A 24,159-nucleotide genomic window follows, 5' to 3' on the forward strand; every position below is an offset into this window, starting at 1 on the left:
CTATCAAAATGAGTTAGATAGATGACCCAACTAAGGATACCCATGATCCAGATATGAACACATAGTCTTTGCAAACAAAATAATTTCAAAACTAAAACATGCATCCATTTCTATCCTCCAAAGAAAAACTTTTCATGGCTGGACAGATATATGCTAGCACTACTGTCAAGCAGAACACTTTTTGCATGGCAGCGTTTGTTTAGCACACTTTTCCCTTAGAGTTGCCTATATTCCTAAAACAATGTTTGCTTTTAATACTAATGCAAATCCTGTGCAAGCTTACAAGGAGCAACTGAACGTGGTGTGACTCATTTCTGATTAGGCATGCCTAGGGTTGCATGGACTGACAGCCTCTCCTGACTTCAGTGGTCATGCCCAAAGAGCATTTATTCTGAAGAATAAACTCGGCAAACGTTTGGGTACTGTGTGTGTATGGGAGAAGAAACAATCCCCATCCATTTTGGATTAAGTCAGATACTAAAACATTTTGTAGGGATGATGTAGGAAACCTAAGAGAGTGAGACTGGCTAGCTAAAATAGAGGGGGGCCCAACCTTCACACATACTTCTATGGGGTGCATTCCCATGCCTTTGGGAAACAGGCAACCAACTGGGTTAGTAGTGTGGTCTGGTTCTAACGTAGCAATGGATTCAGACCTTCCCCAGTGATAATCCATCTCCTTGCATAGAATACAAACAGGCCTATTACTATGGGGTGTGTGTGTGTGAAACCCTCACTTAAGAAAGGTCCAAGTGGAAGAGGAAAGGATCATTTCAGGTTTAAACCGTTAGGAAAGAAGTGGTCATTTGCTATCCCTGCATTAGGAATTACACAGCAGCGCTGAGGTTGTGGAATAGCTTCTCTAGAGAGCCATACACTTACATCACTCTTGGAGTAATGATACCTTTTCACACAGCTTATGATGTAATTTTGTATAGTATTTGGACTTGAGAAAGCCCAATCTTTGTGGCAATGGGGGTGGGAGGTGGACTACAGTTCCAATTGTCATATAAAACTCTTTTAGTGTACAGCGCATGACACAGTAGTTTACAAATTTAAGACACAACTTTGGCTTGGCGCGTTGCATTTTTACTCACCTGTTAAGAACGTTCAACAAAGGAACTCAAAAACAGTTTCAAGTGAATTCTAACTGATTGAAAGGGGAAATGTGTATGAGATCATTATGCCATTTCCCCCTTTGGAAGGATTACATTTTTTGGGTGTGCACCTAAAGATATGTGTGATGTGATACAGGCACACACTACAAGTAGGAAGAACAATGGTGAACAGCAGCATAACTGTTCTATTTGGAACTGTTTGTTTTATAATTGCAAAATATATTGTTGTAACCCACCTGGGACGTTATGCTGAGGAGCTGGAAACAAATTTTATGAATAAAATAGCTTTTTAGGAGGATTTTATCGTATATCTGATCACAGTTTACAGTAAACACATTATGGTACTGTCATTTATTTTTATATTTCAAACTTGGCGGCCCAAGTCATTAGCCAAGAAGCAGCAATGTGTCGTGACTTGTCAGCAGCAACTCCCTTGTTTTAGTAGAATCAAGCATACATCAGAAATGCTGGTTGACTACCATCCATCACAACTGGGCTGGCGCCTGCCTTGGCAGGTCACGAGTTTTGCAGGCATTGTTTCAAAAGTGCTTTTGTACATTTGAATTGTGTATCAGCACTGGACTGAAGCCGATTTGTTAGCCGGCATCTGAACCATCAACGTCTATACTTGCCAGTTCGTTTTCAAGCATAATTCAACGTGTTAGCAACTACCTTTAAAATCTCTAAATGGGCTGAATAGGACTGCCTCTTTCTAGATCAGGGTGCTCCAACATGCAGCCTCGGGGCCTTCAATGCCTTCTTTGGCAGCTCTCAGCAACATTTGAGTCCTCCCACCCCACAGCCCTTGTGCTGCCTTCCAAAACCCAGGTAAGCAAGATGCTAGGCCTTGGGACAGAGGTGTGAGGGCTCTGGCAGGGCCCCAGAATCCACCAGCCCCGTTCCCAAAGCCTAGTTAGCACTTCCCTGGTTTTGGGAAGCAGCCTGCAGATTCCATGTCGAAGGACTTTTGAGCCCCAGTTGATATGAACAGTTGGGCCACCCTGTTCTAGATCATCTTGTCCACTTCCCAAAATCTGGTGCCAGCCGCAGAGGCCCTTTGTTGGGTCTGACTTTTGGGAGATGTGCAATTGGCTTGGAGGAGAGAAAGGGCTCTCAATGGACACCCTCATACTATAGAAAACCTCTGCCCTCGCCACTTGCTGTCAGTTGGCAAAAACATTCCTGTTCCAGCAAGGTTTGCTGTGCTAGGTTTGCAGAGCCCGTTTTTATATTGTTTTCGCAGGCTGTGGCATTTTGATTGTTGTAAGCTGCTCTCAGTAACGTGAATGGATTTGGAGGACAGGATACAAAACTTTGAAAAGAGAAGTAAATAAGCAAACAGAAACTGGTTTTCCTTGTGCTTAAGGTTACGTCCTCTTTACGGTCTGCCAAGGTATACGGTTCAGTAGAGCTTTGGATGGGGTAAAATAATACAACGTTCACTTTTTTTTACATAAGATTAACTTTTATTTCATAAGGTAACTAGATACCAAGTGGCAGAGTAAGAAACCATCTAGAAAACCAGCAAAGCAAAAAGAATGGACATGATGGAAGAACTAGGACAGAAGAAAGCAACCTGATTCCAATGATGATTATTTATGCAGACTTACATATTAATGCCATGCACATTAGGTATAGAAGTGATTACAGAAAATTAGCATGCATTTCATACAGTTTTTAATGTGAGATTAAGGCACTTTTGTTTTATAGAGAACACACACTGTGTTTGCACTCTCCCCTCCCCCCCCCCTTTTGTCACTTTGGCAGAAAACTCCTGTCCCAGTTAATGCTACAACTGGAACTGAATTTATATTAAAAGCAGAACTCAAATCAATTCATGGATATTTTACAGATTAGTGAAATATACACTTCACATATATGCATCACGTATATATTATATATATATGCACACACTAAAATTCAGCAATGTGAGCTGTAACTGGTTTTTACAAAATTAAGCTATGTATTTGTATGTACCACATTTTATCAAATCTAAGTCTTGAATTAGGTACTTATCAATATAAAAACTGAATTAATTTACTTAACACCCCCCCTTACTAGGTTATGTTAGCATCCTACCTTAGTGGTTTGCAACTTTAAGACAAATTTATGTTAGACCACAGTAGCTGCCAAGGAAAAGACATGCAGGTCTAGAGTTCATTTTATTAAGTGACACAGAGACGTTAGGTGCCATTATAACTATAGCTTAGATCGGGTTTTATTACAAATGCAAGGGCCAACAGCAAGCCAAAGACCACCTTCCCAAAACTTGCAAGAAATTATTGCTGTTAAATGAATGTATATATAAAATTAAGCGGGGAATGAAAGGTTAATACAAGAATGTTAAGTACAAGCAATGGACTTGAATCTGATACTAGTAAAGAATTTCATAACACCAAGTTACTTTCATGTTTGTCTGACTTGCCTGCTCTGATTTACAAGGAAGCTATCAACTTAAGTTGCAAAGGTTCTCAGTAAGCAGTCCAATGTAGGCAGCACCATCAGCAGCAATTATGGCTTTCCATATAGTGAAAAATAGTTGCTAAATGAAAGGACTTACTACTTTTCAAGTGTTGTTTTGGTTTTGCAGGTATATGGTACATGAAGTCTTAAACATAATGTAGATAGCACAGTAGCTCTCAGGTTGAGAGCCTACTGTCAAGCAAGTTCCATACAAGGTGCTTTCTGCATTGTGTCTGATTGTGAAAAACCAAAACATTACTTTTCTCCCAGATTTTGCCTGTCAGGAAGAAAACAGATACTTGGGATTCCTATTGCTGGAAAGTAACTGAAGACAGTCATCCATTTTTATGTCATTTAAATATTTTAAAACACTGAACTTCTAAAATACCACTAGGCTAGCCTTCCCCAACTCGGTGCCTTCTAAATGTTTTGGACTACATTGGCAAAGGCTGCAATAGACCACTTGGTCGCTTATTTCTTAAACCATTGCTGTTTTGGTACGTTTGTGCAAGGAAAACACTCAACTTCGAAGGAAAATGAAGCAAAGACAGGTCTTGTGCTTAAAAAGAGGGGTTGCTTTTGTTTAAAGTTACATTCAAAATTAGAGAGTTTTATTAAGATCTGGAAAGTGGCAACTTCAGAGAGATCCATGTGGCATGTATGAAATTTCTGCCTCATGAGGTTGAATTTCTCAGATAACTACTGCCTTCCTTGTGGCTGGGTACAATACACTTGCTATAGCTTTTTCTTGATCTCATCTTGCTTCAGATACTGTTAATTTTCTATCAGGCTAGATCTGCTTTTTGAAATTTGCATGGAGAGCCTTGGAAATTAAAGTGGCAGCACGAACCTCTCAAAGTGGAACATGTGCTGTTCTGTCAGCTTGGTTAAGCCAAGATCAAGATCCAGTATTCAATAAGGGGCCTATCAGCTCTATTTATATAATGTGCCTTGGAAAGTTGGAGGAACCACAAGTCTCTCCTGCTTCCTTCAGCCTCCCTGACTGCCCAGAACTGAGAGGTGTAATGCCTTTCTCATGGCTTTCGGACTGCCCTATTAGGTTGGGTCACACGAACCATTCAACCCAATATAAAGATAAAGGACCCCTGACAGTTAAGTCCAGTCACAGATGACTCTGGGCTCATCTTGATTTACAGGCCGAGGGAGCTGGCGTTTGTCCAGACAGTTTTTCTGGTAGGGGAACAAAAAACTGGACTGTTATCCTCACAGGGTTCACAGTCCAATCACTTCCCTAAAATAATAATAATAATAATAATAATAATAATTTATTATTTATACCCCGCCCATCTGGCTGAGTTTCCCCAGCCACTCTGGGCGGCTCCAATCAGTGTTAAAAACAGTCCAGCGTTACATATGAAAAACTTCCCTGAACAGGGCTGCCTTAAGATGTCTTCTGAATGTCAGGTAATTATTTATCTCTTTGATATCTGATGGGAGGGCGTTCCACAGGGCGGTTGCCACTACCGAGAAGGCCCTCTGTCTGGTTCCCTACCATCCAGCACCTGCTCTCAGCCCCAGTCCAAGTGATTCCCCCCATTCTCAGCCCAATTCAGTATTTCCTGTCCCTCTCCATGTGGTTTGTCCATCCCTTTTTCATAAACAAAGAGAGGGAAACCTACAGCCCTCCAGATATTGCTGGACTCTCTCAACAAGCTCAGCCAGCACGCTCAAGGGCGATGGAAGCTGTAGACCAGCAAACACTTATCAAGGTCATAGGTGTTCCATCCCTGTTTTAAACTGATCATCATGGAATCTTACAATGTTCCTGCCAACATTTCATTCTTTTTTTAAAAAGAAAAGAGTTAAAGGAATTTAATTCTGCCCAAGCTCAGTTCAATGCTGAGCTGGTTTCGGGAATGCTTTAAGAAGGCACCGCTATTGTGAAGAACGCATTAAAGGCCTTTACAAGAAGCAGGTGATTATGAAGCATTTGCTCCTGTCATGACCGATATGGAAGGAAGAATCAAAATAATGACGCTGGCTTTGTTCACCAGCCGCTAATGATTATACCATCACCCTTGGAAATGCCTTAAAAGAGATGGCAAGGAAAAAAGAATGTTAAATGCTACTGGGCACAACAGCTACGGCACAAGCAAATCTGGTGATCTTGTGTTTTCCCATGATGGCTGTGTGGATGAACACACAACTGATGGCGACTGCCAACACCATCTGGCATAATCGAGCAAAGGTCGCAGCAGCAAGAACAGGACAACCCACCTACCAAAGAAGAGCTGGATGAATGATAGACGTGGGGAGGGACATATGCCATGAAAAACTTGAGAGCAATGACTGGATCCTGGGAAATGAACCAACTGTGGAGGCAATATGTGGGAGTGCTAATGGGAAAGCTGCAGGAACAAGGACTGTGCTTCTTGCGCTGCATACCAAAACCTTGCTGTATGTGGCTCTTAAGAACTTTGATCAGGCTGACATGGTATCCATCTGCTCCCAAAACTTACACTCAATAAGTTGTAATTTATATGCAGTGCACTAAACTTTAATATAATAGGTTGCTCCCCCCTCCAACAAGTGACAACAGCCCTCCCTTCCCTCATGGGAGATGTTATGATAGCTTGGCAGGCTTTAATTACTAGGCGTAATTTTTGAAAATGAAATGTCCCTGTGTAGTTATTTGCATAAGGTGATATCCAGTGGTTACTCATACAGACTCTTCAAATTAAGACAAGTCCATTTATTTCCAAGTATGATTTAGTTGGACAAATATTTATTTTGAGTGTATAAAGTATTTAAATCCTATTTATGGAGCATCACATTTTACTTGCTTTTAACAAACTAAGCTCAAGCCTAAATAGTTGAAATTCCAACAGTAGTCAGCAGAGGGAAACCTAGGCTTGCACAATCCAATGCCTTCAAAATGCTGTTTCCTAAGTGAAAGGCATATGGTTACCTACTTAAGTGTTTTAACAATTATCCATAGTACTCCCTTCCAGCCTCAAATCAGAGGTTTATGTCTTTACTGTCCCTCCTCCTCTGCTTCTGTTTTCTACATATATCAGCGACTTATCCTCTTTCTAATCTCACTGTCAAGATACCCACATACTCTCTACTTGATGGGAAAGTGCTCCCTGGTTCCATTTAATTAATGAAGCCCATAATTTCTCTTTGACCTCATTAATGTCTGATCTTGTCTTTCTAACTTAAACAGGGAGCTTTTTATGATCTAGTCCAGGCATGGCCAAACTTGGCCCTCCAGTTGTTTTGGGACTACAACTCCCATCATCCCTAGCTAACGGGACCAGTGGTCAGGGATGATGGGAATTGTAGTCCCAAAACAGCTGGAGGGCCAAGTTTGGCCATGCCTGATCTAGTCTGTCAAATCACATAAATGACATTATCTAGAAAGTGAGAAGTGATTTGAGTGAAAGGGTGGAAGCTTGACAAAGAAAGCGTCACAAATCACTTTTGCGTTATATCCAACACAAGATGTCAGCAAAGAAAAAAAGGGGTTGGGACTAATGGGTTAAAAGAAATGGAACAAAGGAACAAGCACAAACAACTGTTTGGACAAAATGTATGGTGTTGCTTTTGTGTAGCATAATGTAGTGTGGTGTTGTGTTTGTGTGTGTTCATTCATTCATTGGTATGGGGAGCCTGGATGGAGACAAAACAAAGCTCAAAAGCAACTTCAAGATGAAATAGCTCCACTTTCTTGGATTCAGCATAAGTTTTGAATTATGAGCGTTATTTGTTACATTCTTTGTGGAGGTAGCATGTTTAGTATGCTATGAATTTAGGACAATAGGAATAGGTAACGCCAAGGAGGAGGAATCGGTTTCTCATTATGACATCAAGTCTCATAAACAATAGCAGCAGCATGTATATATTGCAATTTTATTTCATCTGCTCAAACAAAACAAAGTTAGCATTTTAAGAAATTTTAAAATGACACAATATGGTAAAAATAGCAGAGAATTAACTGAAAAACTCAAAAGGAGGTAAAACTAAATGCATGAAAATTCAACATTCATTAGTGTTTAATCTTCAGTTTTGATTGACACTTGATGCTTGCAAATTTTTTGAACAATGAACTTTGTTTCATGACAACTCTGAAGAGATTTCAGCACCAGCACTAAGATTTGTACATTCAGTTTGTTTGCAATTGACTTGTTAGCCACTTGTGTATGAATAGGACAGATTTATCACAGATCAGATCACAGTGTTGAGGAAAGCAATACCTTCCTGGAATTAAAAGTGATCCCCTAAACCATATTCAGCTTAAGGCATCCGCTGTACAAAAGCACAGGAACCATCATAACATTTTTTTAAAAGAACAGTAATTAAAATAACCTAAGCTTCCTCTGTAGCTCATTTTAATTACAGGACTATCTATCAATGGCATAGCTGTCGTTAAAACAGCCTTAATTTACAGTTTAACTAAAATTGGATTTCCTGGAACGGTCCAATTCAGGATCACATAACTATGCATGTAGAAAGAGTACAAAGACCTGTTTCTTTTTTCCTTTTGCACAGAAATCATGTTATTTTTAGACCAAGGCACAAAACGTTTAGTGCATTAACCAGTTTCGTTCACAATCTAGTAACTCAGTTTTCTTACCTTTGGACCACTTACACCTCTAACATTCTGCTAGGCTATCTCTGAATTTTTTTTACAAACAAAATCAGACATGATTTCTGAAAAGAGTAAGCATTTAGGGTTATACTGTTTAATCAGAAATTACTTTTAAAAGATGAAAATGCCTCCTCTTAATTTGAGAGCAACATCTGTTTGCCTTGTTATTTTAAAAAATGCCTTCAACTAATGCATGCAGATAACACTTTAAAAAAATGTAACCACTGATTTTTGGATCATATTTTATATGCCATACTTCCATCTTACAGAAAGAGGGGAAACAGAGAATGTCCTCAATGAAAACTTTAAGCAGCAATAAGCAGCTGTTAATTTGCTTTGGTGCCCAACACTTGGGAGGATATGGTAAATAAAGCTTTCTTATGAACTAAACTGGATGAAAGTGGGTAATTCAAGAAAATGAATAATTCTGTCCATAGCCACAAGTTATTTTTTTCAAATCAGCATAGCTCACAAGATAAATATGGCACTATTATATAGCATGGAGAATTTAAGAGGCAGTGGGAATTATAGATGGTTGCACATTATTTGCCGAATTACAACATTTAAAATTGCAGGATTCCCCACCCCATCCCTTTCTGGAAGTCTGTATGGGATATCTTAGTAAAAGTTTGGACACTGGAACAGGAGATGGAACAAAGTGAATTTCATCTTTGAAGAATATGTTGTTGCCGCCACTGTTCTTAAGACTTTCCATTGTGTGACTTTGTGCATCAATATTTGACCTAAACTACCTAGGTCAGGCATGGCCAAACTGGGCCCTCCAACTGTTTTGGGACTACAGTTCCCATCATCCCTGACCACTGGTCCTGTTAGCTAGGGATGATGGGAGGTGTAGTCCCAAAACAGCTGGAGGGCCAAGTTTGGCCATGCCTGACCTAGGTCCACTGCATGGTTAAAGGAACAGGAGCAAGCTGTAGGGAAATGTGCACCTTTCCTGGCATGACCCGCTCACCCCCTGGCTCCTTAACCCTGGTTACAGGCAGCACTGGCACCAAAAGCTTTTCCAGTCCTGGTTAAAATATGGTCTTGTCAAGTTTCCGGCCAGTGATGATGCAACTGTTAACCACGATTCAGAGATAGGGAGAAGGGCAGGAGGATTTACGTTGGAGAGAGGTTGGGAAGAAGTACATGATCTCATGACCTGCTCCTAGTCACTTAAACTGGGATTAAAGGATTGGCAGCATAAATAACACCTGTACTATGCGCACTCCCAAATTAAGTAGAAACTGACCTCAATGCACAGGTTCAAGTAGCTGTTGTGGAAAGGCTGCTCTGTACTGCTTTTGTATGCCTCTTTTTAAAAAAATTACCTCTAAGTTTAATCATGATGCTTAACTTTATACCAAGTTAAGAAAAAGAAGCAAAATCGCTTAAGGGTTTCCAAACCTCTTACTGAAGCATTACTAATTTTGAAATACAAACAAAATGATACAAAAAAATTATTAAGTATCTGCTTCTATTTAACATGGTTACTGATAAGTCACAACATTTTCCTTATTATTACACATGCATGCAATAAAAGGAAAAATAGTGCAGTAATTAATACAAATTTTTTTAAATAAAAAAAGTCACCCTACCCCCAACCCTACACCTCCCAAGTTTTGCCTGGGCGTTAACTAGGCCTTACTGTAAAAAGGCTACTTAATATTTGTGGCATGCAAGGATGTTTTAAATTAAAAAGCCAACTCTGTGGTTGTGTTATATTACAAAAATGTCTACATGCATAAATCTTAAAAGCTCAAAAACCTACGGTAAGTCTCTAACAATCTAACAATTTACATTTGACCATTGATTTGTTTTCTGGAGAAGTCTTAGATTTGGTAAAGCATTACAATTTAGGAAGGCATCTACATCTTTATACTCAGGACAGCATTTGCATTTTCCCCTACAAAACTGTACGAAGGCTAACTAGAGAGGCTTCCTATCATAAGATTCCAAAACTCAATATATCATCACATCCTAGAAGATCTCTCATTCACCAATATTGTATTTTACAACATACTCTTATCTGTTCTTTATTTTGTGAACTGAAGTCATGTTTGATCTTTAATTCATGGAAACACCCCATATGATAGGAAGACTAACCTGAGATACATTTGTACAACAGTATAACTTGCTAAATCCTTCACTAAGAAAACCTCTCTGAAAAGCCTTCCCAAGCTTTTCTCTCTCCTCTCTCTCTCTCTTTTAGTCTTAATGAATTGTGAATGTGCAGCTTCATCTCGATATGAAAACATTTCAATGCACTGTGATCTCGTCTGACAGGTATAGGATTTTCTGCATAAATCGTTACCGCAACTTAAGAACATTTTCCACCAGGTTTAAAGTCAGAAAACAGCAGCAAAGGGAAATCGTATACCGAAGTGATGTCTGAAAGCTTTCAGAATCTTGCCCTTCTTCCAAGTGTATTTTTTTCCATTTTCTTCTAACAGCTCGCAAAATGTAGTCGATTTTGTGCCAAGACCAGTGGTCACAACGGCTAAGTCCTACTATGCTGTATTCGACTTGCTCAGTTCTTGCCGGATTGCTGATTTGGAAAGAGGAGGGAAATTGCTGTTAAACTCTGCAGTATCTCAACAGAGAAAGGATGTGGTCTGTTCATTTGAGAAAACCTGTATCAAGACAGTGTTTCCTCAAACGTAGTACAGACAATGTGGCTATAGGTAAAAGGTAAAGGTATAGGACCCCTGGATGGTTAAGTCCAGTCAAAGGTGACTACGGGGTTGTGGCGCTAATCTCACTTCAGGTCGAGGGAGCTACATTATAGTGTGATAGTCCCAAAAAGACTAATAAACTGAAAGTGAATTCTGACAAGATGAAGGCTCTGTTGCTAGGTGTTTCTAGGGTCTGGGAATTAGGTAGACAGCATGCTCTAAATGGGATTGTATTTCCCATGAAAAACCAGGTACATATCCTGGGCGTTTTCTTGGATCCAGCTTTGTCCAGGGAAGCCCAAGTGGTTCTGGTGGAGCTGAGGGCCCTTTTTCCAGCTCTAGCTGGTTTACAGCTATTGTTATTCTTGGATGGATAGCTTTGTCACAGTAAACCATGCTCTGGTAATCTAATGTTCTGGGAGTGCCACAGCCAGCCCAAGTACATAATAAAGTGGGGCAGGGTCTTAAGACTTTTACTATTTATCCATAGCTTTTAATCTGCAGTCTGCTTTAAATTCCAAGTTTATATTTGAACATCACCTTTTGAAGGTAGGCCAGGTTAACAGATATTTACATCACCATTTTATAGATAGGGAGGTTGAGGCAAAACAGTGACTTGCTCCAAAACTAGATATAAAAGATAAAGGCCTCATGGACCTGAAGCCAAACTCTTGATCAATTGAAACATACTCCTCCATTGTAATTGTGATAGTGGAATATTTGGGGGTCAGGATCATGTACCAATGCCTGCCAACCTAGCAGTTCGAAAGCACCTCCGGGTGCAAGTAGATAAATAGGGACCGCTTACCAGCGGGAAGGTAAACGGCGTTTCCGTGTGCGGCTCTGGCTCGCCAGAGCAGCGATGTCACGCTGGCCACGTGACCCGGAAGTGTCTTCGGACAGCGCTGGCCCACGGCCTCTTGAGTGAGATGGGCGCACAACCCTAGAGTCTGGCAAGACTGGCCCGTACGGGCAGGGGTACCTTTACCTTTATCATGTACCAATGAAAGGTAAGTATGTGAGGTCTGAGAATTTTCCATTTCAAAACCCTAACCCATTCATACAATTCCATCCATGACTGAAAACCAGTCATAGGTTGAAATACTCACCATCAATTAACTCTTCTTTTAGTTTCGTTAATTCCTTCCTCATTTCATCTAAAATATCCTATAGTATCAGAACAGAATTAAAAAGTCAAAAGTTTTGCCCAAGGCAATTTAAAAGGCATCAAAATTGAAAAAGATTTATTAACAAGCCTACTTTTAAATTTCAAGCAGCGACACTCCAAATGAAGTGCTTCTATGACCTAGATCAAATTATAATTTCCCCCTACTTTTGTATAGAGCTTGTGCACAGAGAGAATCCAGTGAACACAAGCTCAAAATGTAGAGCTAATTCTTCTCCACCACACAAATCTGGAAATTGATCACATACTGATTGTTGCATCTATTTGTGGAAACTCAGGGATCTCAGTGGCAAGATAGGCAAGGGTGATGGGATAAGGAAGAAAAAGGTCATTTTGCTGCCTCACTGTGTTGCAGAAAACCCCCCTCCCAGAGGAAATGTTCTGTAAAACAGGGGGCAGTAGCTAATGTTCTGTAAAACAGGGGCAGTAGCTTACAATGAAAGTAGCTAAGTAGCAATTCTATGTCAGATTAGGAGGTATTCTTACCTACTTCGTAACCACAATTTATGACGCCAGAAACTGGTTTAAGGCCTGTGCACTTTGCCCATGTCCCCTCTGCCATTCGTTCAGAGATCCTGCTCATTTAAAACTAGAGTTCCTTATTAAGGTCAAATCTGGGAATGTCTGTTAATTAACCAGGATATTAAGCCCAGAAGCTTAATAATGTCTGTGGGATGCATGTTTAACCACCTATGTTGACAGTTTGACAATTGGTTAAAACCTTTTCATTAAAGTGTTTCATAGTGACTGAAGGCAGCTATATTTAGATGTTTTCTGTAGATGTTTTCAATAGACTGCTTTAAGACCTGCATACTAAGCATATTTGTGGTTTTTTAAAATGTTTTATTGTTGTACTTTATATTCTTTCTATCGTGTAGTACACCGTCATGCTGCTCAAATGGCAGAGAAATTATAGAAATAAAGTTTTTTGTCCATCGGAAATAATTAAAGTCAATATCATAAACAACATTAGGGCTAGAGTTCTAGTATAAAATATTTACCTGTTTCAATCTGTCATAGTCTAGCCCTTCAGACTGTACTCCATTTGTACTGGGTTGCCCAGAGGATGCAGATTTTGGTCTGTGAAGAACAAACAAACATGGTTCCAGTTAACTATGCTACCTGCTACTTCCACCAGAAATTCAATTTATAAGATCAGTGATCTGCTGCCTACCATGCCTTTACACACACACCCCGCCAAGTAGTTAAGAAGTTTAGTTATTCTGATTTCTTGACTGATGAGCAAACTGCTTCTGCTGGACCTAGATGGTCTTTTGCTCAAATTGAAAAAATATAAGGAGAATGGCAGTCTGACCATTAAAAGTAGAATGCTGTGTTGTTGATTTTAAATGGAAGTTTCACTTCTGAGTGTATTCCTTTACATAAAAGGTTATATTCTGCCTTGATATAAAGTCTTCAAAGCAGCAACAATATTAAATTATAATTATAATAATGCTTCTGTGTCCTTCTATAAACACACAACTAATGGAAGGCCATGGGATGTTTGGTTACATGGTAAATTTGTGTGTTCACTGCTGGTGAAGCTTGGACCCAAACTTCACCGTCAGTGAACAATGGGCTCCTTCTGTCCACAGGCTTTTGATCTAGTGGAGGAATCCACTAAAGGCATTACTTTATGCAGGCACTGTCTCAGCCACCACACCAGGTGGAGCTAGTCGACAGCTGCCCCGGAAACATAATTAACCTCCATGGACAGATGTGAGTCCAAAATGACCCCACAGCTGCACACCTGGTCTTTAGGGGCAAAGTTACCCCATTCAGGACCAGGGAGTCCCCCACACCTGCCCCCCCCTGAAACAGTACTTATGTCTTCTTGGGATTCAATGTCAGTCCATTAACTGCTATCCACCTTCCAACTGCATCGTCACTCACACAGGACCTTCACCACCATTACTAGTTCCAATTTGAGTGATTTTTATCTCCATTATTTATTTATTTTTGCAAAATCACTGCAAGAGATCTTGGGAGTCCTTATAGGTCCCCAATGGAGAAGGTGGTTCTGTTCAATTACGAACTACCTGAAAGTGTCTCATGGAACTGTTTTCAGCAGATGCAATAGAGGCGGCGAAGAAGGTGTTCTTCGCTGCTGCTATCGGCACTTGGTAGGCTCGACGTTGAGCTCTAACCCCTGTTCGGTCCGATTCAGAACAAATTTTTCTCCACCAGCGCTCTAGCCATCTCAGCTATTATTTCACTGCCCTCAGCCTGGGGGAAACACTCTGTAGTGAAATCATTTTTCAACTCCTTATTAATGCTGAACTCATACACAATCTACTACTTAAGCTTAGTATAACTTTATTCCAAATATGTTACTTGTTTAATTCCTGAGGAAAAATTGCTATGACAATGTAAAATTAATAATTCAATATCAGGCTTTCTTGAAAAAGGAAAGTAACCTCACCCTTTTTTATTACTGATCTTCATCTTTCACTGCATGCTTTGTTATAACAAACAAACAAAAATCTTTAAAGGACAAATAATTGAAGGGCTAAAAGGTATTTGATTCTTCCACTCCTTGGCACAAGATTCATTTGAACACTATCTATAGCCACAAAATACTTAGGTTTGCATTTTAATATCCAGTTTTTAAAAATAAAATTCCTCTGTTCCAGTCACATTGGGGTGGGTGGGGGTTGTACCCTGCAAACAAAAGACAACTACCTCGAGATAATGGGCGACTTGCTTCCATTCATTGCACTCGTTCTTTCCCAAGGCTTTCTTGTTAGTTCTGCAGGAGATAAAAATCACTGGATGTTACTTACATACATTTGTTTACTGCTGTATAAAAGTCCTTCTCTGAGCTGTTAACAATAGTACTTTAAAAAGAGTAATCTTTATGAGCTAAGATGACTTGTATGGCTCCAATCACTTTGCGCCTGGCTGTGTACCACAGATTTAAGCAGTGACATTGAAAAACTTGCTGTCTTGTGTACTCCACCCATTTCCCAATAATCCATATTGAATTTTACCCACAGCATGCCGAGCCAATGCTTTCAGTAAGTGATACACTGTGACCTGAAAGTCTTCCCAGGGAGACAGAGACAATTTAGACCCCAGCCATTAGGGCATTTTGTTCCTATGTACACCCATCGTACAAACGCAATCATCCTGTGGGCCTCTCACTTCAGAGAGGGGTTTTTTAAGCTCCTGCTAAGAATTTTGCAATGCTGAATCACAGGTTATCATCTACCTCACTGCCTTTTACCTATTTCCTTTCAACCAGTCCTTTAAAAGGAAATATGTGCTATATTCCCCTTTTTAAAAAACTGGTTGAAAGGAAGAGTAAAAAAAGGGAGCCCATATACAAGCCCCATTATGATAGGTTAAGATGGAAAGGGTGGCTTCAATCCCCCCTGATGTACACACAACACCTGGAACAGGGACCCCCAAACTCAGCCCTCCAGATGTTTTGGGACTACAACTCCCATCATCCCTAGCTAACAGAACTAGTGGTCAGGGATGATGGGAATTGTAGTCCCAAAACATCTGGCGAGCCGAGTTTGGGGATGCCTCACCTTGAAGAATTCACAAGAGGGGGTGGGCTCTCCTTCTTTGGAGGTTTTTAAGCAGAGGCTGGATGGCCATCTGCCATGGATGCTTTAGCTGAGATTCCTGAATTGCAGGGGGTTAGACTGGATGAGGCTTGCGGTTCCTTCCATCACTACGTTTCTATTATTCTAGGAATTCAAACATTTCTATCTTAAGAATTTTGTTGCATCCATATTTACGGTAAGCAACAGCATCCAGTTAAAAGCTGCAGAGATTGTTTTTTGCTTGTCAAACTAGAAATCTGTTCTAGATATAGAGCTTAAGTTGTTACTGACATACTTGATTTTTGGAAAGTGAACCTTAAAAGCAAGGACAATGAATGCACAGAATTTGTGTCAGCTATGTGAATGTCACAGATTTGTACAACTTACCAGGTGTGCTTGTTGAAGGAGGCTTTGAAGCTGAATGCTCTGGTTCTTCCTATTTAAATTAGATGAAAAATAGTCAACCTGCAAGTCTAGTCAAAATTTCCAGAAGTGAGGTGACATAATCAGATGGAACATTTAAAATTGTTGGGTTTTTTTTTAGCAGATATGAAGCACCTCAAGGCAAGTTAATCTCAAAAATTAAAATACAGGTAATTTGCATCTTATGTGAGGGTTTAGTTCTGAGGGTCCATGTATAAACACAAAAACGTGTAAAATCAGGAACCCCTGGAACCCCCACTCTGCAAGGTGGAGGGCTGCTTACCCAGGTGTGGGAAGGTGGCCTAAGACCTCTGGCAGGGTCTCAGAGCCCCCCTGCTGCCTTCTCAAAGCCCAGCAAGAAAGGCGGGAGGTGCAAGTGCTCTGAGATGCTGCCAGGTAAGCCCACAATCGCAGCTGTGTGGTGTGTGCAAAGCTGAGATCACGTAAATAAAATAAGCATAAGGTGTGAGCTACCTGTAATTTGGTTATATGGTATGTTGCATATTGTGCCAGATTAATTTGTCAACTTACATTTTTTTCTTCCTTTGTTTCTGCTTCTGATGATCCCTTCTCAGCAATTCGTCTCCTTCAAGCAGGGACAAAAAGTGAACTCAGTTACTCCTTACTCAACACTGCTTGCCAATGTATGGCTTTGCTATCGCTCCTTGGCAGCTTGTGAAAATTGTCCTCACTGAAACAAATGACACTCAACATGCAAAAACTTAAGTGTGCAACACTGAAAATGTGCTCTCATCATATAGTATGCATACCAAGAATCTGAGGTGTTTATAGCTCTTTGCCATTTGCTCCCATGATGGGAAAAACACACCTGCCAAACCTGTACAGTGAGAACTATATTAAAGATGTAAAAATTAAACTATCATCTTACCTTCTTGCCAGCAGGGCACTCATTTCTTCCATTAAGCCACTTCCTCCAAGCGGGAGCGGCCCATTCCCACGGCCAGTATCTGTTTTGGGTGAAGCAGAGCTCGCTCCTCCACTGGTATTAGGAGAATCTTCATTCTAACATTGACAAGGCCCAAGAGACATGGAAATTATATTGTTAGAATGAGGAGTCAGCTTTTATAGATGGCAACAAAGGTCTGAAATAGTCTGGGGAAAATTCAAAGTATTTTAATAATTACCAGTAGGTCGCCTAATTTGACTAAGCGAAAGCCTAGCCATACCCCAGGGCTGAGGAGACTCCAAGATGTGCTTCTTGTTTTGTTTATTTGCGGAAGCAGCAGGAGCATAGCAGCAGCCTGCCCACCTATCAATTTGACCTGCAAGGCCAATACTGGGTTCCATCTGAACAGTATCCCATTACAGTTGTACCTTGGCTCCCGAATGTCTTGGTACTCAGACATTGTGGCTCCCGAACGCTGCAAACCTGGAATTGAGTGTTCTGGTTTGCAAACGTTCTTTGGAACCCGAACGTCCGATGGGGCTTCCGCGGCTTCCAATTGGCTGCAGGAACTTCCTGCAGCCAATCAGAAGCTGTGCTTTGGTTTCCGAACGTTTTGGAAGTCGAACGGATTCTGTTCAACTTCCGAGCTACCACTGTATAGTTAATTCTAATAAAGTTAGATATGGGCATTTTAGAGACATTATTGATCGCTGTTTTAGCCATTCATTATGAACAGTCTGAGCAGATGAAGACCTTAATTCGAAAGTTAAAATTAAAATGTCTGGAACTGTGCTTACCCGTGACACTTTTCTGAGTTTGGCTCCAGCAAGAGCAGCTGCTAGTCCTGTTAAAGGACGGTGGTCTTCATACATCGATCCCATGGAAAAACCCGCAGGAGGCAGAGGAGGGGCCGGAGGTGGGGGAGGAACCTGGTTAGGAAGGGGGGGAGGTGGTGGGGGAGGCGGCCCCGATGGTGGAAGAGGGGGAGGGGGAGGGGGTCCAGGGGGAGGGGGGACTGCTGGTGGTGACTGGACAGGGCCAGGTGGGAGAGGGGGTGGGGGTGGGGGTGCAGGTGGTCCTTGGATAACACCTAATTAAAAACACACACACAAAAACCAAACAAAAATTGTGACAAAAAGGGAAGACTGTCAGGAAACCAATTCTATACTACATTAAGAAAGAAAAAAACCTGCACGGTCCCCATGCTGGTTTCAATATCAAAGAAAAACATTCCTTCATTCTAATAAGCACACATAAATAGTAATGAACAAACAATTCAGCTTGAAATAAAAACACCCTCAAAACTTCTTAAGAGGAAACAGATGCCACAATCAAAATTCATGTGAATGTTTTGAGGGGCGTGATACTGAGCGATCTTTGCACAACGTTATCAAAAAACAAAACAGACCCCTATCGTAAAAGACAGAGGTAGAACATGATGTACACAAGAAAAATCTATGCCCAGAAGTCCAGTGACATAGGAAGAGCCTGCTGAATCAGATCAAGGACACATTTAGTCCAGCACTCTGTTCACATGGTGGCCAAATGCGCATGGGAAGCGCATAAGCAGGACAGGAACACAACAGCACTCTCCTGCTCATGATTCCCCATATCGGGTATTGAGGGCATATAGCCCTTGATGCAGGTAGTCTTTGATAGCTTTATCCTCCATGAATATATCGAACCCTACTTTAAAGCTGTGCAAGTTGGTGTCTATTACTAGACCGTGTGGTACCAAATGCCATAGTTTAACTACGCATTGCGTCAGGAGCGAGGAATTGGATTCAGCTGGTGGGCCAAATGCTGGGTTCTCTCACCCTCCAAGGGTGACTCTGACCTGTCAATCATCGGACAGCACTATGATACCAGGTGACCCATTTACCTCTGTATTCAAGCCCAGACAAGTGCTGCTTGAAGTTACCAATCAGCTGATCAAGTCTGGCTCAAATCTGCTGGCTATGGAGTTCCCCATGAGTAAATTCATAGTGCAGCCAACTCCAATTGGTTTGCTCTCACCAGCAATCTGCTGATCAATAGTGACAGGTGGAGCCTCCCTCGGCAGTGCACTTTAAGATTCCCCAGGTGTGCACTGGCAGGCACATTTCTACCTGCCCCACGCCTGACATCACAGGTGATGTCAGATGTGAGAAAGATGGGTGTGGTTTGCTGGGGAGACAGCAATGAGGGAGAAACTGGGAGCTGTACTAGGAAGTTTCCCATGCCTAAACTAGGTGAATGAGTAATTCATTTTGTATGTCTTTAATCTCCCAGGGTTCACCTTCAGTGGATGATCTCGGGTTCTAGAACTAAAAGAGCAAGAAAAACTTGTCTATTCCCTTTTGTACCCCTCTATTATGCCTACCCCCTTTTCACCAACTATAAAGCTCTAAGCTACTCCATCACCTTCATAATTTTGCCCACATTCTGCACCTTTTCCAGTTCTACAACATTTCTTCTTTATTTGTACTTATTGAATTTATATACTGCCCTTCATCTGAAGACCACAGGGTGATTTACAACATAAAAACACAAAAGACATAATATAAGAAAAATAAAAAATACCCTCCATTCAAGGTGATGATCACAACATCACTAATGTTTCTATCCCCACTATAAGTCTAAAGAACACAGGCCTAAATTCCACCAATTTAAGTAAACCTAAGACAAGATACCTTATACATTTGCAACCCATGCCCGTGCTTATTTCCAGAAATATTAATACAGCATACATTAGTGAGTTAGAAGACTTTTAAATGTTGGTGGAATGAGTAGTTTTGCCCCACTGCCTGGATGAAAAATAAGATTAGATTTTTTAAAAAAATCCCTAACCAAGGGTGGTCCACAATTACAGAAGTAAATTTACTATGAAATGCAAGTTGATTTTCATCTGTCCTTGCAGTGGTGGAACACCTCAAATCAATAAAGGGTTGCCTGCTCCTGGGTTGTGTGTTATTTAGAGTAACAGACTCTTTAAAATGTTTAGCCCAGACTGAGGGAAACATTAAAAGGATCAATTCATCTTGTTATAAACCATATTTGTATCACATTAAGTAACTGCCTTTGGGTTCCTCAGAAATTACACCTGCAATTTAAAAACTATTTTGGATACACAAACAAACCAAATTAAAGTATGTGTAAATGGACTTATTAAATCTTACTAATTATGCTTTCCTTATACTTTTTGTGAATAATACTGAACTGAGAAAAACCCAATTCACAGCCAACATTCTTCATTTAATGTCCAATGATTAAAAAAGCAAGAAACCACCTAGCAAAACTCTTTCAGCGGACTTCCAGAAATGAAAAAAAAACAAAAACAGAATACACTATTTAAATTTGACTGAAAAAACGTATCTCCGCTCTTCAAAGTTTCATGACATTCTGCTGAACTTTTGCTGAGGGTATTAAGATCGCTGCAGCTTTTCAACATGCTAATTCTTCAGGATAAATCAAGTTCCAGGTGCGAATTAGTTTTGAGTGCATTCCTGATTAGTTAATTAGTAGCAGTAACGGAAACCTTACCCTGCTGGGACGGAGGAGGTTCAATCGGCTGAGAGGCTGTCTGCAAGACTGGCTCAGAAGCAGAGGAGTCTCCCAGCACAGAGTTTAGAGAGTTCTCAACAGAGGCAGGGGCAGCTGCAGAGGGAGAAGGGAGAACACTAGGCTTGGATGAGGGAGTCGAGGCATATGGGGAACTTGGAGAGGAAGCTTGAGGTCCAGAGAGCGAGAGAGGCTGAAAGGAAGGTGGTGGCGTTGGACCAGAGGTAGGTGGCGAAGGTGCTGGATAATTTGCCAGTTCTGGAAGACCATTGGGTGCAGTAGGGGATGGGGACAACTGGGAGAGTTGAGCGGTTACTGGAATGGGGAGAACAGGCTTTGGGCCAGTGGCTTTGCCTGGGGGGCTGCTAATCATTACAGGAGGAGAAGGGGGAAGAGGTGCAAAACTAGAAGCAGACCAAGTAGTGGACTTGGTACTAGGGGGCAAAGGGGCTGGGGGGTTCACGGGTGAAGGTGGCCGAGAATTTTTGTTTACTTGACGAGGAACTGTGGCGTAATGCGGAAGGACGGGGTGAAAGGCAGAGCCCAAAGATGTAGCGAAACGTGAAGCAGAGTGCCTTAGTGGTGGTGTAGGGGGAGAGGAAACCGATTGTGCAGAAGTCACATTAGCATAATCCGGAGTAGAGTCTGACATTGCTTTAGCATATGAAGGAGGTGGTGCCGAAGGAGGCTGGCAACTGGAGTATTCAGGAAGTGAAGTACTATACGGGGAGTTGTCGTAAGATGGAGCTGGACAGAAGATGGAAAGCAGCAGCAAAGGCAGGATAAAAGAGGAGAGAGAGAAAAAGGGAGCTAATGAAGCAACAAAACCAGCATTCAAACAAAATGTATAAATGTAGACTATAGTTAGTACCAGAGGATTAGGCACAAGTAAATTACTGTTAGGAGAATTTATACACTGTCAACAGATGCTTCCAATTTTGCCTTATATATTTGTGCCAACATTTGAATTTACAAGCGCATTCTGGAAACGCAAAAACAACAACAATGCCCAAACCCCTTCACTACACAGTAAGTTCTCAAAGGTAATCAGCAAAATCAATTGGTTGGAATCAAGTGAAGTGATCTTAAGAATTTTTTTTAAAAAATACTACTGAATGACAATTTCAGTATATGAACAGTGCAATCCAGTGCATTTTCTTCTCAGATGTAGGCCCCATTGGCATGGTTTAGGTATCATTTTAAATCATAGTTAAAGTTAAACTATGGTTTAATGTGAACAAACAGTGTGCTGTTGCACAGTCTTTGAAAGTTCCTGCTGTCCTCCTCCCCAACACCTTCAACAAACCCGAGGCTGGCTTCACATTACATGTGAATCGAGACTAGCAGCCTGTTCCTCTCCCAGCAAATCATGAGCGGAAGACAACATTTCTTCTTGGCTTACCATTCATGGTTTGTTGAGAGAGAATCAACTCACAGGCATGGAATAGCATGCAACATACAGCCACCCACCCTGTTCGTTCACATTAAAGCATAGTTTAAGTTTAACAATGATTTAAAATGGTATTTGAACCAGGCCACAGAGTTCAGTGAGACTTGCTCCCAGGTAAGTGAGAACAGGATTGCAGCTGAAAGCTGACACTTCATCAACAGTAAGTAGAAACTATGCCCCAAAAGTAAGAACTGCATGTGAAACATGAGAAATTAGAAAATTCTTCCTCAAAAGTGACTGGCTTATACAAATTTCCACTTTACAGATCGTTCATTCTTCAAGCAAATATTTTATTAATTAGAAACAGGAAATGCAGTAGAAAAAAGTAGCTGAGAATTCAGGATTGCAAATAGCCATTTGCCTGCTTGCCTTTGTCAAGCAAGAACTGCCTCCTATTTACAAGGCAAGGCAGAATCTAGCTTCAGGACATTGGAAGAGAAATCAGTTCTTTTAGAGTGCTGATGTGCCACTTGCAGCTATCAAAAATATTTGCAGGCATACTAGTAAAAAATGTGGGCTAATAATTTTTGTGGACTTATGAGCAAATCTGCACAAACCAAGTGTATGTTTATTACACTGAGAAACAAAATATTTTACACAGCTACAGGCATTGCCTGCATATGCTATTACACTAGCTTCATTCAGACAAGAACAAATGCAGGAGAGGAGATCAGAAGCTTCCTTTTCCATTTTTGTATTAAGTGCATTTCAGTGTCTCATCTGAAGCCTAAACTGTAATTAAGATTAACTAAAGTTAGCCAAAACCAACCAGCTTCACGAACTATAGTTTATGAAGTTGGCTTGTTGCTACTAACCATAGTTCCTCCAGGTTCAGACAACATGGCAAGCTGTAGTTAATCAAATGCAAAAGCAAAAGCTTCTGAACTCCTCTCACATTTACACTGTAGAAGAAAAGCACTCATTCCCTGGGAAAGCTGGGCTACTGTTAATGTTTTGTCCAAACAAGAACATTGTGCTGTAATGAACTTGCATCCATTCCTGAAGTTCTAGGTTTTATACTCAAGAGTGATGCACATTTCCTGAGCCATTTAGCCTCAGGAAAACACACACACACACACACACACACACACACACCGGCCTGCATTCATGTTCAGCAATGAAGCAAGTCCTATGCTGTATATTTATACACAAGTCTCTGAGGCATGTAGCCTTGGAAGAATATAAAAAGAATAATGTCACATTCCCGAAAAAGAGATGACCCAACTTTCTGATCACGTAAAACAAAAAAATATAAACAGTCAGGCATCCTAAGCATTCTGTGCTACTCTATCATAGCAAGAACTATTGGCTGGGTCATATTTTATTGGATCTGTTGCACCAACGGTCAGTTTATATCTCATATTTTATTGGTTGGTCTTTGGAAACAAACTAAGATTTTGAAAGTTTTTCTCAAGTTAACCATTTATCAATGTAGTCTCTAACAACAACAACAACAACAACAACAACAACAACAACAACAACGAAAGCCATAGCTCTGCGTTCAAAGAAGAAATAACCGAAGAATACAGATCCATCTTTGATCCAAGTAATTTTGTACAGTGACTCATCTAAAATACTATCCATACAACTTGCTAAAAGACTCTTGCAAGACTCTTCGCACGAGGTATGCCTACTGACATTAAACTCTCATGCCAAACATTCAATTACGCAGACAACTGACAGACATCAATGTCAAAGTTTCCTCTCAATTACCAACTTTGGCTGGTAAAACTGCCAGAGAACTTGGCCATCAAATCCCTAGTGTGCTTATGGTTGGAGCCACACTGAGAGAACGAACACTGCCAAATATAAGCAGCATTTCTCAAGCACAACACGCCTCTCACCCAAGTCCTGAAAGGTAAGGGACATACAGGGCCCAAGCTGCAGGTGGAAGACAACTGCCTAAGGTTACAGGACAGGATAGAGGAGGCTAAGGCAGAGAGGAAAGGGAGGACAACAAGAGGGCAAGAACAGAAACAGAGCCCAGGATAAGAGGAGGATTTAAAGTTCTGGCAATGGGATTAGCATTAAGGGACACGGATTCTGAGTTGTGAGAATCTGTAGTTCTCTTAGCACAGAACTCTAGGCTTCCTTCTTAAGTGATCAATGCAGGATTTCTTTCCTAACTGATGCTATATAAACTGCTTCTTAAGATTAACAGAAAAAAGAAAGAAGGCACTTAATGAAAGCTCAAAAACACCATCCTACACATATACTATTTGAGAAATACA

The 24,159-nt window shown here is 40.9% G+C and overlaps 1 protein-coding gene across 8 annotated transcripts in view; it reads right to left on the reverse strand.

Moving 5' to 3' along the window:
* Positions 1–7,247: 7,247 nt before the first annotated feature.
* ENAH (ENAH actin regulator) overlaps positions 7,248–24,159 on the reverse strand; it is a 143,518-nt gene continuing 126,606 nt past the window's right edge. For 7 of the 8 annotated variants that reach the window (XM_082217485.1, XM_082217487.1, XM_082217488.1 and 4 more), the window contains 9 exons: positions 20,461–21,225; positions 17,736–18,028; positions 16,921–17,054; positions 16,563–16,617; positions 15,996–16,044; positions 14,737–14,803; positions 13,056–13,134; positions 11,978–12,035; positions 7,248–10,741 (listed from right to left, as the gene is read on the reverse strand). In XM_082217485.1, the coding sequence (XP_082073611.1) occupies positions 10,704–10,741; positions 11,978–12,035; positions 13,056–13,134; positions 14,737–14,803; positions 15,996–16,044; positions 16,563–16,617; positions 16,921–17,054; positions 17,736–18,028; positions 20,461–21,225 (1,538 nt within the window). In that variant the 3' untranslated portion in view covers positions 7,248–10,703. The remainder of the gene's footprint in view (positions 10,742–11,977; positions 12,036–13,055; positions 13,135–14,736; positions 14,804–15,995; positions 16,045–16,562; positions 16,618–16,920; positions 17,055–17,735; positions 18,029–20,460; positions 21,226–24,159) is intronic. The other variant, XM_082217491.1, reaches the window with a different exon arrangement.

Source organism: Podarcis vaucheri (assembly GCF_965113315.1).
Source record: "Podarcis vaucheri genome assembly, chromosome: 3".
Classification (NCBI taxonomy): domain Eukaryota; kingdom Metazoa; phylum Chordata; class Lepidosauria; order Squamata; family Lacertidae; genus Podarcis; species Podarcis vaucheri.